At 40.0% G+C, this 19,767-nt stretch overlaps 2 protein-coding genes and 1 long non-coding RNA gene across 3 annotated transcripts in view; 1 reads left to right on the forward strand and 2 right to left on the reverse strand.

Moving 5' to 3' along the window:
* LOC306988762 (uncharacterized protein) overlaps window positions 1–19,767 on the forward strand; it is a 52,400-nt gene that overhangs the window by 22,517 nt on the left and 10,116 nt on the right. Inside the window, exons 7-12 of the mRNA XM_079593911.1 lie at window positions 6,454–6,549; window positions 7,022–7,354; window positions 7,485–7,805; window positions 8,763–8,885; window positions 12,496–12,795; window positions 14,094–14,381. Coding sequence (XP_079450037.1) covers window positions 6,454–6,549; window positions 7,022–7,354; window positions 7,485–7,805; window positions 8,763–8,885; window positions 12,496–12,795; window positions 14,094–14,381 — 1,461 coding nt within the window. The remainder of the gene's footprint in view (window positions 1–6,453; window positions 6,550–7,021; window positions 7,355–7,484; window positions 7,806–8,762; window positions 8,886–12,495; window positions 12,796–14,093; window positions 14,382–19,767) is intronic.
* Window positions 629–4,351, reverse strand: LOC306988963 (uncharacterized protein). Its single transcript, XM_079594212.1, has 4 exons — window positions 3,958–4,351; window positions 1,791–2,096; window positions 1,492–1,599; window positions 629–1,078 (listed from the first exon to the last, which is right to left on the reverse strand). The coding sequence occupies exons 1-4, from the start codon at window positions 4,238–4,240 to the stop codon at window positions 891–893; spliced, it is 885 nt and encodes a 294-aa protein (XP_079450338.1). The 5' UTR covers window positions 4,241–4,351; the 3' UTR covers window positions 629–890.
* Window positions 17,906–18,967, reverse strand: LOC306988981. Its single transcript, XR_013795535.1, has 3 exons — window positions 18,816–18,967; window positions 18,083–18,244; window positions 17,906–17,991 (listed from the first exon to the last, which is right to left on the reverse strand). It is a non-coding gene; the product is annotated as an uncharacterized lncRNA (long non-coding RNA).

The raw sequence follows: 19,767 nt of genomic DNA on the forward strand, positions 1-19,767 counted from the left end.
ATTATTTATATGACACAATCAAATCCTCAGATCATCAACAGCAAAATTAAGAGATTAAATGTGGTTGTCACTGGTAAGTACATCATTTTATTATAATGACTATATATTTATTTGTACGACCATTCCATTCCTTGAATCTGAAGAGGCGTTCCCAGACTTTTAAATGCCATTGCATGCCCAGTGGATTTTTACTTTCACTTTCACTTTCCTACATGTGTTTCCATATTCAGTCATAAGGGGGAGCCAAAGCAGCGTCGTGTGCATTAGAATCATTGGACAAGAATAAGAGTTTGCTTAAATCCTATTAATCAGACCCGACCTCCTTTAATTAAATTAAAAATATTTTGGACATGTAGGAGAATGTTAAGTAGCAGGTTTTCTTCTCCCCATTGATCTTACTTTCTCTACAAGCTGGACTCTTTCACAAACAGTTTGTCCTGCCATCAGATCAAACCACAGCTGTACAGATGAGAATAACTGAGACCAAAAGGTTTCTCTTCACCTCACAAACTGAGCTGGTTGTGTAGTATTGCACAGTGAATTACACACAACTGCTGTTTAAACTATATAGTTTTGTGACGTTATAAATGTGGACAGGAGAACAGAAAAACACAAGCTCTACACCCTGTTGTAAAACCAAAGCTTTATTAAAAGTCACCAAAAAATGCAGATCAATCACGAGCCTATAAGATCATTCTATGACATTGTTTCTGTTGTTAATTATTATTTTGCTTAATTATGGTTAAAGCCATGTATTTAATTTAATGGATCAATTAAAATGGTTTAGAAAGAATGCAAAGATGATCTGTTAATGGCTGTAAAAAAGGAAAGGTGCAGAGCATCAATGTATGTTTTGGTGGACATATCTGGAACTAAAGCTTCTGCTCAGTTCACAGACACTGTTGGTCTGATTTGACTCCAGGAGTCTGACAGTGATGTCTGGTCTCTTCTTCTCTGATCAGCTCACTTCTTGTAGATCTGATGTCATAAACCAGCACAGCAACAGCAGCCACGCCCACCAGAGCAGAGACGACCAATCGGATCACAGCTTCAGTGAAACTACAACAGTGGATGTGGTCTGAAAAGAAAAACATTGAATTTAGTGCTCTTCCGTATACACTTATAGGTGCTGGTTGTGTGAGTTGTTATTAAGAGCTGAAGCTTCCACTGGAAAGTTTGTATGCACAGTTTCCTTGCTTAGCCAAATAACATTAGCTAGGATTGCACGATTAACAGAAGCAATTCTAGACTCTTTAAATGGCTCCCCAGGAATCTGTGTGATTGATTTTTATCCATTACGATTTTTGCCTTGAGCGTTAATGTTCTCTAGAGTAGTGCAGCATAAGGCACCACACACACACACACACACACACACACACACACAACTCTGAGACGTGCAATTAACTTCTCTGTCTGCTGCCAGTTTTCTGTTCCTGTGAAATCACACAAGAAATGCAAGCAAATGTGCCACATATATACCCAGTGACGTACCTGAACTTGGCTGATGGAGTTCAGTAATGTTGGCATCCTCAGTCTGGTTGGCGGTTGAATTGTTCGCAGCACAACTGGACGTCACACAATTTGAGCTTGATGATCTTTCTGATGATGAAGAATATTGGGTCGCTGTTAATCACACACAGACCAGTGCTGACAATCTTTATTTATATTAGATGCATTTAAAAATATCATAACTTGGATATAAGGAATATTGAAAATAATAGAAAATAAATGTTTTAAAATTACTAAGATATAATGCAAATGAAGGGCAAATTATGCTGTAATTCTCTTACCATAGACTATGAGATTGAAACTCATGGAGCTGGTCTCTCGGCTGACAATTGTTAGTTGATAAAGTCCAGTGTCATTGGTTCTGGTGTTTGTGATGGTCAGAGATCCGGTTTGATCCAGATTCAGTCTGTCTCTGAATCTCTCATCATACGTAGAGCTGGTTTGTGTGAGTCTGTTGACTTCAGCGATTCTTGTGCTTCCGAACATCCACTGTACCATCAAATATTTCTGTGTTTTAGTAACATCAGTGTTTAGAGTGACAGAATCTCCCTCCATCACTGACACTGACTTCACTGCATCCGTCACATCTGGAAAACAAACAGAAACATGTTTTGTTAAACTAAGATCATTATGTTGCTTATGATTGCAATTTCAATCTGTATGCAGACGTTTTATGAACTGCAGTGAACCAAGACTTTACATTTAGATCTTATAAGAGATGAATAAGAATGAAAGTTCAGGAGTTCAGTTTCAGGTGATGTTTCTTCAGCTCTCACTTTCATGTGCAAACAGAAGTGAAACACAACACACTCATCTGTGGATCAGACTGCTTTAACTTCATTCAGTGAGACAGTTACAGTTAGTGAATATCTTACGGACTAATTTAAATGCCTCTGATTGGTCACTGCATTCATTTATTCATTCGTGTAACTTGTTTAGTTAGAAGGATGCAAAAAATAAATGCAACAACAAGAGCAGATTTCAATAGGAAGATATAATTGACACTTTTTACAATTACGTGATCACAGCAGCTGTAACAAAAATACTGACTAAACGAATAAATGCAGCCATTATTGGGTTTCTGTTTACATCTGTGACTGTTTTATATTTGAATTGAGCTGTTTCTGCATTTTCTCTTTCCTAGCTGTGTTCATGGCATGGTTTTCATTGACTTTGAGTTTATCACATTGTTTCCCTGCATGTGTTCTGTTCCTGTTTTCTCTGTTCTCTTTGTTTCTTTGTGGTACGTTTACATGACAACAATGTAGCCTACTAAAAATAGAAAAGTTTTTGGTAACACTTTACAATAAGGGTGCACTAATAAGCATTAATTCATGCTTAACTAATGCACAGATAATACTGAATTAATGTATTACTAATGATTATCTAAGCTATTCATTAATGATTGCCTCATTAGCAACTAATGAAGAGTCTGTCTGGTTAATATATTAGTTCATATAAATGTGTAAGTGTGTATTAATTCCATAATACCTTATTTTATTAACTAATAGTGTTAATTAATTTGTTAATTACCACAATGAGCCAAAGCCTTATATTTCAACTTCCAGATAATACAGGTAAACTAATATGCATTAATACATTATTATTATTTAATTAATAGCAATTCATATATTAACTAATATATTAACCAGACAGACTCTTCATTAGTGGCTAATGAGGCAATCATTAATGAATAGCTTAGATAATCATTAGTAATACATTAATTCAGTATTATCTGTGCATTAGTTAAGAATGAATTGATGCTTATTAGTGCACCCTTATTGTAAAGTGTTACCAAGTTTTTCCTTTGTTTTTCAAGTAAAGACGACATTTTGTCAAAACGACTCTGTTTACATGGATCTGTGAAAACGACTAAATGCTGTATTATCATGCCAGGCCAGTAGTTGGCGATGTGACTTTGTAAAGAAACTACATGCCTAAAACATGTCACTGTTTTCACGCATTCACGTTTTTATAGTTTACATGGGGATGATAACAGTATTTTTTTCTAGACCGCAAAATGCTGTCGTATAAATGAACGCATAAAGATTTCCATTTTTAGTTGTGTCATGTAAACAGCCCCTGAGTTCACGCTAATCTGTCTCCTAGCTCACTGATTGTGTCCCTGTTAGTTTCCATGGTTACCTTAGTTTATCTTGTGTGTAAGCTATAGCTTTGAGTTTCTGCTGTCCCTTGTCGGTTCTCGTCACTGTTTAATGTGTTCTGTGTGTTTTCATTATCTGAAGTTTCTCCTGAGTATTTTGATTCATTGGATTAAAGACTATTGAAATTAACATTTTTGAGTTTTGATTAGGCCTACAAAGCAAGCGTGACAGTTTATAATTTTGTTCAAATGGAGTTAAAGCCATCAATATCATAAGGAATATTAAAATGAAAAGAAAATAACCATTTTATGATAAAGGGCAAATTATGCTGTAATTCTCTTACCACAGACTTTAAGATTGAAACTCATGGAGCTGGTCTCTCGGCTGACTATTGTTAGTTGATAAAGTCCAGTGTCATTGGTTCTGGTGTTTGTGATGGTCAGAGAACCGGTGTGATCCAGCTTCAGTCTGTCTCTGAATCTCTCTTCAGGACCATCATACGTCGAGTTGGTTTGCGTGAGTCTATTGACTTCAGCGATTCGAGTTCTACCAAACGTCCACTGTATCAACAAATATTTCTGTGTTTCAGTAACATCAGTGTTTAGAGTGACAGAATCTCCCTCCATCACTGACACTGACTTCACTTCATCATCACCAAACACTCCTGATGTACAAACAGAAACATGTGTGATATCAAAGACCAAATTAAATGACAATTTAAATCTCTATTATGCAGATGTTTTCCACTAACATGAATGTTAAATGATTTAAAGAGAACAAACACTTTTCCATCAAGAGATGAATAACAGTGAAAGTTCAGAACAACAGTTTAAACACTAAACATGCAAAATAAAAGAGGCACAAAAAAAAAGAACCTAGACCCCTGCCTTTGGCCCTAATTCATAATACAGTATCCCTGAGTATAATAAATATCTGGTCTATGCCACTGTTGATTATAATGGGAGAAAAAACAGGTCGATCATCAGCGAGTTTGTGCTGAACAAAACTGAAAAAGTGTGTGAGCAGTGCTAAATGGACTTGTTCCTCTCCAGTGATGTTTCTTCTGCACTCATTTTTATGTGCACACAGAAGTGAAACATAAAACATCATCTGTGGATCAGACCGCTTTAATCTTATTCAGCTGACCAGTGATTGGCTCATGGAAGTACTATGTACTTACATTGCAATTAATAATTGGATACAATGTACTAATTGTGTACATACATGTTTTTACGTTGTACTTATATTTTTAAAATACCTGCATGTAATTACAACTGTAATTAATGTATGTAAGTACATTTGTAATTACACTGTTGACCCTTCCCTTACACCTTAACCCACCCTTAAACTTAACCATACCAGCACACCTGTCCCTAACCTTACCCGTATCACACCACAATAGCAGCAAAAGTGTTTTACAATAAAACATGAACACAATAAGTACATTGTACTTATTTTTCGATGTAAGTACATAGTACTTAAAGCCACTTAATATAAAGTGGGACCGAATTTTTATACTGAGAATATGAAATGCTACCTTAAATAATCTAACTGCATGTTGAAACATTTTAACATTGATTTCAATTTGTGTAAATGATCAGTGTTTAAAAAAAATTTACATTTTGTTTTGCTACATTTCTAGTAGAAGTCCATCGAATTAACAGGTCCTTCAAATAAATTACTCAACATATATATTGTCTGAGAAACTTTTTTTGTGGAAATAACACTAAAACAGCAATAAGTGAAGTCATTAAAACACAACTATAACTTAACAACCAGATGCCACAAGCACAATGAGAACAAAACAAAAACATAACCCATATTCGCTGGCCGTTTGCCCACCACTCTCTACCCTGTAAATGTCTAAAAATGCCCCGGTCACACAGCAGGAGAAATTGTAGAGAAGACCATTTGGGTGTTTGTAAAGAGCAATGATGTGTTTGTGGGCGGAGCCTACCTGATGGCAGAAAGTGACAGTTCTGACATGGAAGACATAGTCTGGCTATCACCAGACCAAGCTCAATCTTTTAAAGGAACACGCCGACTTTTGGGGACTTAAGCTTATTCACCGTATCCCCCAGAGTTAGATAAGTCCATACCCTTCTCATCTCTGTGCATCTCCAAGACGTTAAACACCATTTGACTAGTAAGTAAAAATCTAAATCACAGTCTTTGCTGTTCCAAATTAATTGATATAAGTACCACTGTAAAACACTATATAGAAACTGTTTCTATTCCTCGTTTAGTGAGGCCAAACAATAAATCTACTGTAGGATCTAGGAATAATCTAATTGTGATTCAACCAGAAAATCTCAATATTAGTGAACAAAAACAATTTCTAAAGCTAGGTCTTCTAAACATTAGATCACTCACACCTAAGGCGGTTATTGTGAATGAAATGGTCAGAGATAATAGCTTCAATGTACTTTGCCTTACTGAAACCTGGCTTAAATCGAATGATTATTTCGGTCTTAATGAGTCCACTCCACCTGATAGCCCCGTCTGATTGGTCGTGGTGGCGGTGTTGCAACAATCTATAGAGATATTCTTAATGTTACTCAGAAAACAGGTCACATTCGTTTGAAGTAAATGGTAAATGGACTGCATTTATATAGCGCTTTCACAGACCCAATGGCCACCGAAGCGTTTTACATTTTGCCTCACATTCACCCATTCATACACCGACGGCGGTGTCAGCCATGCAAGGCGCCATCAAGCTCGTCGGGAGCAGCTGGGGTTAGGTGTCTTGCTCATGGACACCTCGACACTTGGTCAAGTGGAACCGGGGGGTTGCAACGACCGTGTATTTTCAACCCGCGGCTGGCTTGACCGCAGTGAATGACTGCTCCACTGATCATCTTTATTATACGTTCCGACGCTTCTACAAACATGCAGAGAATGCTGTTGCACTCCCTTTTCTTATTATTCGCGGAAGGTAAGTCTTTCGGTTTTGTTTTTAGGCATCATCTCTGCGTCGAATGCATGGAAACTGATTCTGACACTGTAAAACATTTCACATTTATGAATACGGTGTCAAAAAACATATGTGATCCATGGTAAATTGTATCTGGATCGGTCGCCATCGATTGCTGGAAATTGTGGAAAATTATTCACATTAAGGGCACATGAAGTTACTGTGTTACGCGGATAATATTTGAGAAAAGCAGTGATTCTCAGTTGTATTGTCTCTGTTGGAGTTTAGTGTAGCTATTTGTGAGTTATTCCCGCTTTTAGGGCGCGGCTCTGCAGTGATGACCACAAGATACTGAAACTGAACAATATTAAATATTTTCCACTGATCATCTTTATTAGGAATCTACACAGCTCTATAACAACATGCAGAGCATGGTTAATCAGATCTGATATCTGTAACCTATATCTGTAAACGGTTGCTTTATGCTTTGCAGGAGTGTCTGGTGCAGATGAAACAGTGTCCATGTCAGTGATGGAGGGAGATTCTGTTACTCTACACACTAATCTTTCTGAAATATGGAATGATGATACCATACTGTGGATGTTTGGACCTAAGGGCTTTGTCCTATCTCAAATAACGAGAAAGAATGATTTTACCTCATTTTTTGTCACTGATGAGGATGTGGGATTCAGAGGCAGATTACAGGTGGACCAAAACACTGGATCTCTCACCATCAGAAACACCAGAATCACACACTCAGGACAATATAAACTCTCCATCTCTAGAAAAAAGACTACGACAAAGATATTTAGTGTTACTGTCAGTGGTGAGTATTTCAAGTCTTGTTCAGATGATTGTTAGATCATTTTAAGTCTAATTCCAGATGAAGTGGAAATATCCGCGTTGAAATGTCTTTGCCTTCTGCTCAATCCCGTCTGATCTGATTTCTTTTCCAGGAGCGGTTAATGAGACGGATGGAGTCAAGTCAGTGTCAGTGAAGGAGGGAGAGTCTGTCACTCTAAACGCTGATACTGATATACACCCACATGATCTGATCTTGTGGAGATTTGGAGATAAAGGAATTCTCCTGGCTAAAATTGATGTTGAAACTAAAGAGGCCTCGTTAAACGACGCTGATGAGAGATTCAGAGACCGACTGAAGCTGGATCAAACTGGATCTCTGACCATCAACAACACCAGAACCGAACACAGTGGACTTTATGAACTACAGATCAGAGGCCGTGAGAGCTCACAGCGATTCCTTCTTTCTGTCAACGGTGAGTCTTTATTAGTCATTCAATGTATTGACATGCAGTATAATTAAATCAGATGACATTTGTGTTTGTGTTCTTGTCATGTTGATGAATTTCATTTTTTAAGTGGTCAGACCAAAAGGGTTTGATATAATGACCTACAAAACCCTTATAATTCTTCATGTTTTTTTAGTACATGGTATTTTTCATAGAATATTTTTTTAAATATATTTTATAATTTTTGTATGTTAGGTTTTCTGTCCTATTCAATACACTAACTTTTATATTATATTATATTTAAAGCCAATCATGTTTAAATCGAACAACTGTAAAACTCTTATTGTAAAACTATTTGAACATAACGTTTGGGGTCAATAACATATATATAAATATATAAAATAAATAATTAATATTTTTATTCAGCAAGGATGCTATAAATTGTATAAAAGTGACAGTAAAAACATAATTAACAATTACAAAATATTTCAAATAAATGCTGTCCTTTTGAACTTTCTATTCATCAAAGAATCCTGAAAAAAAGACTCATGATTTCCACAAAAACCATAAAGCATGTTTAGCAACTGTTTTCAATATTGATAATAATCAGAAATGTTTCTTGAGCATCAAATCAGCATATCAGTCTGAAGCATCATGTGACATCAAGACAGTAATGAAGCTGACAATTCAGCTTTCTCTTTGTGAGAATAAATAGAAAACATTATTTTAAATTGTAATAATACTGTGTTTCAGAAAATGTACTGTTTTTTTTCTGTATTGTTGATCAAATAAATTCACGTGGTGAGCAGAAGGAACTTTTTCAAAAACATCAAAACATCTACAGACGCAGACAACCAAACTTTTGAACGGAAGTTTATGTCAGAAAATCAAAAGGAAATCCCTTATCATAATATGATTTATACAGAGAAATGATCAACTTCAAACTGAATCAGATTAAAATGAATGACTTTCTCTCTTCTTTAGCTGTTCCAGCTCTGGCTCTGTCTCCAGGTGGAATAGCAGGAATATCTGTTGCTGTTCTGCTGGTTCTGGTTGTAGTTGTGATTTACCATTACTGCACAATCTCTAAGATAAAAAAACAAGTGGGTAAGTATTACAATTTATACAACCTAGAAAACAACAATAAGGTTTATGTATGCTACAGTAATGTTTAAATGTGTTGTTTTAAAATGGTTTCTGCTTTCTGATTGATCAATACTGCAATAATTAATGAACATCTGTGATTGTATTAGGAAATATACTGTCAGTTTTACAATAGCTTCTCATATTAAGATCTGACATTATAATGCTTCAGATCCCTGATGAAGTTGTTGTGGCAAAAAACGTCTCGGGTACGTATGGTAACCCTCGTTCCCAGAGTGATTCTGGCGAATGGGGATCGCTTGTAAGCCCATCTACTTCGAGTGAAATTAAACGAGCCAATGCAGATTGGCATGCGATAATTGCACCAGCTGCTGTGCATCGCAAGCATATAATGAGCAGCCGGTGCGTCGCATCCTTGTTTTTCCGCTGAGGAGCCGGACCTGTGACTCGGCCGAACAGCGGAAGCTCAGCAGCTGTGGCGAGGGGACTCACGTCTCCGTTCCCTCCTCGGGGAACGAGGGTTACCATAAGTAACCGAGACGTTCCCCTTCGTCAGATCACTACGAGTGAGTCAGAGTGATACTGACGAATGGGGATATCTACCAAAACGCCACGGCTGCTGGCCCTTCCAGCACTCTGCTTGAGCCTCCTGGCCTAACACAGAGTTGGGCAGAAATAGGAGCTCTAAGCAGAGAAGGTCAGTCACTTCTGTTCCGCAGACCCACTCAGTGTGACTTAATGGATAACGCTGGGAAAGCGTGCCCTTGGGGAAGGGAACGCTGCGGAAGCCACGTCCTACCCCGGAGGGAGGCACTGTGACGGTTACACATATGGACTAGCCAAGCAGGGTAGTACAACATACGGCAGTCTCTGGGGTGGTCCCAGCCTAGTTATACCCCCCTGCTTACACCAGCAGAGACGACAGAGCAGGCTCTGTCGAGGGAAGACACGGGCTCGTCCGCGGAGGAGCTGATCGTGGAAGAATACACATATGGGGTCGCCGCAAGGACCGCTACATATGGAGACCCAGCCTAACACAGGTTCCACAAGTGTACGAGTGTAGGCCTGGCGTCAGACGCTCCGCAACGTCTGACTGCCGCATGGGGTGACGGAGGAACTCACAGGGTTAGCCATTTCTGGGGAACACTACTGTAGCAAATAGACGCACGTATCCTGCCCAAGGGGCGGGAGTGGCGTTGCAAGCCGACACTGCGGGCGAGTATACGGGAAGATACCGGCTCTACACGGAGGCTATATAATCTAGAGAACATGTTAGGTGTCGCCCAGCCCGCAGCTCTAAATATATCTGTCAGCGAGGCGCCTTGAGCCAGCGCCCAGGAGGAAGCAACACTTCTAGTTGAGTGTGCTCACAACCCGAACGGGCAAGGCACGCCTTGGGCTTCGTAAGCCAAGGCGAAGGCATCCACTATCCAGTGGGCCATCCTCTGCTTGGAGACAGCCTTACCCTTCTGCTGGCCTCCGTAACATACGAAGAGCTGATCTGAGGTCCTGAAGCTTTGCGTTCTGTCCACGTAAACCCGCTAAGAGCAGACGGGACAGAGAAAAGCTAGGGCTGGGTCTGCCTCCTCCGAAGGCAGTGCTTGCAGGTTCACTACCTGGTCCCTGAAGGGAGTGGTAGGAACCTTGGGCACATATCCAAGCCGGGGTCTCAGGATAACGTGAGAGTTGGCCGGCCCGAATTATAGGCACAATTCGTCGACCGAAAATGCTTGCAGGTCCCCTACCCTCTTGATGGAAGCCAGAGCAGTCAGGAGCACTGTCTTTAGTGACAGGATCTTTAACTCCGCTGACTGCAGTGGTTCAAAGGGAGGTCTCTGCAGTGCGCTGAGCACCAGAGACAGGTCCCAAGAGGGTATAGAGGGGGGGCGAGGCAGATTCAGTCTCCTCGCTCCCCTCAGGAACCTGACGATCAGGTCATGCTTTCCCAATGACTTACCTTCAGCTGCATCATGATGTGCGGCAATATACACTTTGAGGGTGGAGGGAGACAGCCTTCGCTCCAACCCATCTTGCAGGAAAGAAAGTATGTCTCTGATCGGACATCTTCGGGGGTCTTCCCGGTGGGAAGAACACCATTCAACGAACAGGTTCCACTTCAGAGCATAGAGACGTCTCGTTGAGGGGGCTCTAACAGAAGTGATGGTGTCTACCACCGCCTGGGGTAGGTCACCTAGAACCTCCGTGTCCCATCCAGGGACCAGACATGGAGTTTCCAGAGGTCTGGACGCGGGTGCCATAGAGTTCCTCAGAGGAATGGGCCAAGGAGGTGCTGTCGCGAGGAGCATGAGTTCTGGGAACCAGGTTCGGTTGGGCCAATACGGCGCAACTAACAAGACCTGCTCCTTGTCCTCCCTGACTTTGCATAGAGTCTGTGCGAGAAGGCTCACTGGGGGAAACGCACACTTGCGTAGGCCCCGGGGCCAGCTGTGCGCCAGTGCATCTGTGCCGAGGGTCCCCTTGGTCAGGGAATAAAACAACTGGCAATGGGTCGATTCCAGAGAGGCAAACAGATCTATCTGAGCGGCTCCAAAGAAGTCCCACATCAGCTGGACCACCTGGGGATGGAGACGCCACTCTCCCGAAAGCGTAAGCTGTCATGAGAGCTTGTCGGCTGCACGATTGAGCACGCCAGGAATGTGAATGGCACGAAGCGACCTCAGGTGCTTCTGACTCCATAGGAGGAGATGGCGGGCGAGTTGCGACATGCGGCGGGAGCGTAGACCACCCTGATTGTTGATGTACGCAACGGTCGCAGTGCTGTCCGTACGGACCAGTACGTGCTAGCCATGTAGCGGCCCTTTGAGGCGGCCCAGCGCAAGGCGTACCTTGAGCAACTCGAGGCAATTGATGTGCCAATGCAGTTGAGGCCCCGTCCAAAGACCTGAAACTGCATGCCCATTGTACGTGGCCCCCCAGCCGGTGGCAGAGGCATCTGTGAAGACCACAGCATGCCTGGACACTTGTTCTAGGGGAACATCTGCCCGTAGAAACAAAGGGTCCGACCATGGACTGAAGGTTTGCCACGCCCATACAATATTCATTTGTTAAATCATGAGGAACAAAATAAGAAATAAAAGATAAAAATTGCCATCACAAAGTCCATTACTTGGTTCAGTATTTTGAATAGGAAATTAGATGAAAAACATTTCAGCAGGATTTTTTTTGGAGCATAAAATTTTGATTCTACATTGTGTCTCTTTTAAAAGCGTTTCCCTTTTGAATAATTATTTCATGTGTAAAAGTTGAATTGTGAAAATGAGTATGTGTTGGAATCTAAATTAAACATTTAATAAATTTGTAACCTTTCAGTCTAAATGGGATTGTAATGGGGGTGTTAAATTCTGCATTTGCAGATTTTTTGTTTTCATATTTATTTTATAAAACCATCTTGATTCTGGGCGATTCAATTAATTTGCCGTACAAATCATCGCTTATGTCTCAGGCATCTTTGTACAGTTCATATTTAATGAATTAATTTGATAACATTATTTCTGCAACTGTAATTTCTCTATAAATACATTTATGCCGTCTATGCAGCACTTGACCTCATGAACACATTTCTGTTGTCCTTTTCTATGTGTTGCTGTGATAGCTGAGAACAAGAAAGTGGAGGAGGGAGGATCTCTCTGTCTACCCACTGGTGTTACTAAACTACACAAAGAAGATAAAGTACAGTGGTATTATAAAGATGAACGTGAAGACATTCTCATAGCTGAAATCAATGAAGAGACCTCTACATATGATGTGAGATTCAGAAACAAACTGAGCCTGGATCCTGAGACTGGAAATCTCACCATCAATTACATCGAAAACCTTCAAGCTGGACTCTATAGACTCAAGATAAAGAGCAAAATGAAAACCAAACACAACCGATTCATTGTTATTGTGACTGGTGAGTGTATCAAGTCTTTTACGATTTTGCACTAAAGGCTGGAATACACAACACGACTTTTGCCCAGATTTACAGTCTAGACAAGTTGATGCTGTTGCCAAAAGTCAGAGCCAGATACATTAGATCACTCCTGACAGAACATGAAACACTCTTCAGGCTTGCTACAGTGTGATTGGCAAACACTCTGATTTATTTAGCTTTAAAGTTTGACTCCATCCAGTTGGAGGATATTAAACATGTTAGATATGTTGAGCTTATTTTAGAACACATATTGTTTTCATTTGTCACGCGTCTCCTGTCAGTTTGTTGTGTTCGTAATGACTTGAAGTCTGATAATGTGCGATGCCCTGTTTTTCCTATTTACAAAGTCAGCAAGTGTATGATGCCTAGTGTTTAACCCTCATCTTTCCCTCGCAATGTTTAACAAATCCTTCCCTCGCGGGTCAAAATTACCCTAAAATTATACCTTTTTTTTTGGTCCAGAAAGCTTATTTCATTGGTATTTATTTTATTTACCTTTAAATTACTAAATTGTATCAATAAATAATAGGTAAAGAATAATTTAAGCACATTCTTCACATCAAAATAACTCACAATTTCATGCATAACCCTTTCAATTTAGCACTAAATATCTTACATTGGGTGTCTTTGCCGACCTCTTGTGGAAAAATAAAATAATATAACATGATATCTTATGACTCTTGCCATATGGCCTTATTGCTCTATTTGGAGCAAATGAGCTGTATTTGCTGGGTTTTAAAGTCAGTTCACTTCAGTATGCATTCAGGCATGTAGACATTATTAAAAAAAAAATGTTGGTAAAGTTTTAGCATTTTTAGTTTGAATGTTTTGCATTTTTAGAGTTTTCCATGTATACTGAAGCATTCCATTCATTCTTAAAGGGTTAAATTGACCCGTGAGAGAAGGATTTGTTACTTTTTAAAATTTAAAATTCACAAAACTAGGGGCAAAAGCCCTAGGGTCTTGGACCACTCTGATGAGCACTACATTTAAAAAAAATATTGTAATATTGCATGAATAATGTAGAAAAATAGTAATGATCATTAAACATGTAAATACATCATAGTTTGCTTCATTGATTTGTGAATGTAGGCTGTAATATAATCATGTAGATATTAGTTCATGGATAACTAAGTGCCTTTGGCTATTTCCAAACATGCCAACATCGGTTAAAGAGTCTGTCATCTAAATGCATCTGATGTAGAAACTACAAAGTCAATTCTTTCACACTTTTTCTTCTGCAAATCTCTGTTTCTGTGTGTTACTGTGACATGAAGCCGAGACGAAATCAGGGGCCGAGAGAGAAGATGTCCTTCTCGAGACTGGTGTTAATGATATCCAGACAGATGATCTGATACTGTGGACGTTTGGAGCCAAAAACTGTCTCGTTGCTGATTCAGAAACAGCCATTATTACTGAAAGATTCAAAGACAGACTGGAGCTGAACGAGACGACTGGATCTTTGACCATCAAAAACATCACAAACACAGAATATGGACATTATAAACTACAGATCATCAACAAAGAAAAGACCACATTCAGGAGATTCATTGTGCTCGAACCTGGTGAGTAGAACATTTATTATAACAACTATATATTGATTTTTACAGCAGTTCCAGTCCTTGAATCTGATTGGCTGAACAGAGTTCCAAGAGTTCCAGATTATGTGAATAGTTTAAAAAACATTTTTTTTTTATTACATTTAAAAAACAAATTAAAAAAAGGTGAAAGACATTTTCACTAGTGGTCTCAGACTTTTGGATCCCACCTAATCCAGTGAGTGGATTTTTATACAGGTCAGATAAAATCATACACTGTAATTATGTTTCTTCTTATTGTACATTGTATAATAACAAGTATAACTATAGTAATATGTTTGTCAAGACAAACTTTGACGTTGGCTTGAGAAGTGTGAAATGCTTGAACTTTCTCAAGCCAACATAATTATTTATTCAGTGTCTGTTTTAAATAAGGGAGAATGTACAGTCAGCTGGTAATTATTACAAAATAAAGCCCAACAGGAGCAGTTCACATTCATATCCGTCAATCTTTAAAATGGACAATCTTCTGAAGCCAACATGAGGTCTAATTGAATCTCAGTATCTACTCTATTGAGAACAAAAATCTGTAGCAATTTCTGTTGTAGAAATATGATCTGAGTTCTCAGAGAGCTGATTTTACAATACGAGTCTGTTTGTGTCTTCTTTACGATTGTGCAGCTGTAACATCTCATATGTAGATGTAGCAACACTGTTTATTTCTCTCTTTATATATGTTAAAGAGGTAATCTAGTAGGGCTAGTTCATTAAGGTTTTCAGCCAGTAAACAGGATGGTGTATCGGTCAGGACACAGGAATTGTCATGGTTCTGGGGTCCGTTCTTCGTACGTTGCTTAAAACATCCGAGATCAAACGAGACATCCAAGATGATATAATCGGCCTAATCATGATCTGGCTAATTGGGTTGTTCGAACACACCTGCCGGTTATGATTAGTATAGCTGGATTGAGTTATCTGAGATAATTGCGCGTGCATGCGCTGGTTTAAAAGGGGATATGTATCGATAGTAGAAACATTGATCAGCAACGCTGCTATTGGCTGCTCACCGTGGCCAAAGAGCACGCACAGTTTTTCTCCGCAGCAGAGCAAAAGCTAGTAGTCGAAGTTTATGCGGAATTTTAATGTTTAATGAAAACGCCAGGGAAGACATCAAAGTCTGTAAAAGCCAGGAGATGGGGCTGGCAAATAGTAGCAAACAAATTAAATTCAATAGTGGGGACCATGTTAAATGTTTCTATCACTTGTTACAGTATATATATTTTTGTATTTTAATTTAATTTCATAATTACTTTGTTCATTGTAATGTCAGAGCCACCACCCACTAGAACATTGGAACAACTAAAAGTGAAAATGGTAATCTTTACTAAGCTACTTATACTGTTCTTGGTCTCTTTTAAAAATACACCGTTAAATGATGTGCATGTGTTGTTCATGTGCAGCAACCAAGAAAAAGGCTATAAAAATGAATAAAAAGCAGGTGGTGGTCACTTACTCCCCGACAGAAGGGCTGGCCCTTGGGTTGAATGTGAATTGACCCTATTGTGGGGGGCATCTCTGGGGGCAGCTCTTCCTTAGACCCACGACAGGGACCAGTAGCAACAGCTTCATTACTGGTAAATGAGCTTTTAATTATCTTAGTACACTGTAAAATAATTTGTTGCTGCATTAAATTAAGTAGGCCTATTATCCAAATGGCTGGTCTAAAGCCTGAATTGCTTTACTTTATGAAAGTGAACACTGCATGTAGGCTAATGTAAAATTATCTCTCTAAAAGAACACACAGAGTACTATTGCTGACCTTGCATAATATCTCTTGTTGCAGGCAAAAGATGGCTTGATCATTGGCTTTTCTTTACAAAGAATAATTGAAATAAAAAAGGAACTAAGCATATTTGTCTTGTCTTTTATTAAACATTTAGTGAATTTTAAAAATGGTGTCCCACAATTCTGTCCCGTGCCGCTCTGCTACTAGGTCCGTCCAAGTGCACTGGTGGAGGTCATCATCAGGCTGGAGGTCATTAGGCTGGAGGTCATCATCAGGCTGCACCTCCACCACAGGGATCCTCTCCTTTCTGATGTGTAATGATGTGTAATACGGCACATGTAACAATAATGTCACAGTCCCTGTCAGGTGCAACCCTCAGACTTTTCAGACACTGAAATTTTCCCTTTAGTTGCCCATGGTCAATTTAAAACTGTGCCCTTGTCCTGGCTAGAGCTCCATTGTCAGGGAATGGGGTCATAAAATACTGCCTGCAGGTATAGCCCCTGTGTCTCCAAGCATGTTGTAATCACCTACATAATGAAAAAAAATAGTTATGTTAGGCTCAGAATACGTGTAGCCTATGTAATACAGTGTGCTTGATATTTATATTTTCCGTTTCCATGTTCAAATAATGTGCTACATGTGACTATGTGACTGATATATAGTGTCACACACTGCCAAGACATTTTAGTCAGTCAACCTGCATACTTTTTGATTCCATTCCTTTTTTTTTTTCTTTTTTTTTATATAATATTACTAATATGATATATTTAGAATTGTAATAGTAACTTACCTGCACATTTACACTGTTCACAAAATCCTCTTCATTGAGGCCTTGATGGGAACGTGTGTAGCTACAGTCTCTGGCACCAATCACGTCAGTGAAGCCTGACACAAAGGCTACTGTAAATCATACTTATTGGCTAAGTCATGATTGCATGATCTTCATTAAAAAAATATAATGTACCTGCATTAGCAAAAAAAAAAATCTGCTTTACAACCTTGGGTCTGGAAAAACCATAAAAACCCCTAAAAAAAGCTTGAGCGCGAGGTAAACTTTGTGAATGGCACGACAGGCAGCACTTTTCATCAAGTTCACCGTATGACTCGCAAAGATTCTCAGGGAAATGGACACAGTTTGTGCTGTTGTTAAAGCCCGACTCCGACATTAAATGTGTTGTTCCAACAAATTAATGATACAAATGACACTCACGAGTCACGAGAAAAACTATATCTCTCTAAAAGTACGCTATCGCGCTGCGCTAAAGGACTTCCCGGATCACCTCCGCTTATGAAGCCGGGATCTAATCCTGTTAACATGAAATAAGCCTGCGCTCGAGCAGGTTTAAGATTGCGCACCTGTTGCTATGACAGCAAGTCCAGGATGAGCGTCGAAGAACCAAACAATCCAAGATCATGCCAAATCGCCAACAATCAAATCCAGCTAAGAGAGTTAGCGACGTACGAAGAACGGACCCCTGGGCTCTTTCTGTTCCTCTACCTCCCTCTACTGGTCTTTTTGTCACACTCACATTAGTTCCTTACCGCATCAGCTGAACCACATTATCTCCTCTCCTCCACTTTGATTAGGGCTCACCTGCTCTCTATTTCGTTAATAATCTTTGCTACATCTAGGTCCCCTTTTCTCCCTGCTCTTCGTCCGATTCTTGATGTTTATACCCCGAGTTTACACGTACCTCTCGTGTCCTTGTACTGTCGTGTCAAGTTGTGTGTGTTCTTTCCACTTCTGATCATATCTACGTTGGCACCATCTCCACTCTGAGGCGCTGACGAGGACGGTGGGCTGTGAACGCCAATACCCACGCACCTCCCGCTTGTTTGCAAGGAGACCTGAAGAGCAGACTATATTTTCTCAAGAGACTGTTTAAGTTATATTCTCACTGTGCCTGCCAGAGCGGCTGCCTTTCTGTTAATATCTTACCTGATTAAAGTGACATTTCATTTCATCTCGCAATTGGGTCCTCATCTCCTTCTCCACTCCATCACAGGAATAAAGACGAGGAGATATAATTTCTTCTTTAGACTGTATTGGACTTCAGCAGTGCTCATCAGAACATTCCAATATCCAGTATTGTCTTTTAGTCTGATAATAAAACAAATAAATCACAATTAGGTACTGCCATTTTAACAGTTACAGTACTTAAAGTACTATACAACGTAAATAATATATAAACACATAATACAAACCAGGATCATCAAACATAAATATCTCAATAAACATTCCTATACCCCATTAAACATAATCTACAATTAAATAAACGAGGATATTACTCATTGAAGAAATATAAGGAGCTTCATCTATCTCACTGACAAGTTTACATTGAAAACTTAAAGGATAATTCAACAGAAGGATAGTTAAACAGGTTTCAGAAGGAGCAATGGCGACATACTGTGGCCAGACAAGGCTATTACTCAAACCGCGTCCACACATGGTCTCCTGAACGCGAAATGAACTCCTTTTAACGCAATTTTATAAACGTTACTACGTAACTTATACATCAAAAGACTCACACCAGTTAACCTATTATTTCCTACAGTGTTTTTCAGCATAAACATCGCTCTATCACTATAAATCTCACTCGTCACGCTGGCACATGGTAATGCATAGTAATTCTACAATAGAACACAAACACAGCAAAGTAAAAGTCACTTACTTCCCGTCATTAACTCAACACATGAACATTGGAAGCTGGATTATTCAGAAGGGACTAAAGAAGCTGCACAACACAGGTATGTAGGCTGAATTATGCCGTTGAACTAGAACTCACTATATCTAACACGCTAATCATACATTCCCTTTTTTTTCTCTCCCGTAACCACAGAATAAGAGTCTTAAAGCTGCAGGCACCCAGAAATGTCAGAGCCTTTTATACAGCCGCCCCCAAATGTGCAAGCACATTTGCTCCCATTAAAAGGCTTATTAGTCAGACTGTGAGGGGCTCACAGAGGCATCGTCCATCCCAGACGGGAGAGCTGGCAACATCACCAACCGAGCTACCGGTCGGGTGTACACATGTCCTTTGATATCCACATCAGCCGATCTAATGCATCCATCGTCGCTGCGGTGGCTCTTGGTTACATGCCCAATGGGCCACAGTGCTCGAGGTAGCTGCGGGTCCACCAGCATGACAACTGCCTTATCCACTAGTTCAGGAGAAGAGGACTGCCATTTCTGTCTGGTTTGCAGCCCAGGGAGATATTCTCTGACGAATCTGGACCAGAATTGATCAGCGAGAACTTGTGAATGCCTCCAGCGTCTGCGGCTCAGGAGCTCCGTCTCAGGATAGACTACTTGGGGAAGAGATCCATCAGGCCGCCCCATAAGCAGACTATTGGGTGTCACAGGGTCGATATCCGCAATGTCAGCAGATACGTAACCCAACGGTTTAGAATTGAGAATTGCCTCAACTTCCAGGAAAACGGTGAGCAGGACGTTTTCATGAACAGGTTGGGTCCCCACGCAGGTATAAAGTGCAGACTTGACAGAGCGGACCTCTCTTTCCCACACCCCACCGAAGTGTGGAGCTGCTGGGGGGTTAAACTGAAACTTAATCCTCTGTCGCGCGAGTTGTTTCTGAAGGGTTGGCTCCATACTGGCAAAGGTCT

Source organism: Phoxinus phoxinus, assembly GCF_949152265.1.
Source record: "Phoxinus phoxinus genome assembly, chromosome: 20".
NCBI lineage: Eukaryota > Metazoa > Chordata > Actinopteri > Cypriniformes > Leuciscidae > Phoxinus > Phoxinus phoxinus.

Excerpts from the sequence above, each read along its gene's own strand:
- LOC306988963 (XM_079594212.1), bottom strand. The coding sequence starts at position 4,240 with ATGGAGGGAGATTCTGTCACTCTAAACACTGATGTTACTGAAACACAG. Across the intron at positions 1,600-1,790 it reads TTTCAATCTCATAGTCTATG|AAAGATCATCAAGCTCAAAT; the intron begins GTAAGAGAATTA and ends CTTCATCATCAG. Across the intron at positions 1,079-1,491 it reads ACTCCATCAGCCAAGTTCAG|ACCACATCCACTGTTGTAGT; the intron begins GTACGTCACTGG and ends TTTTCTTTTCAG.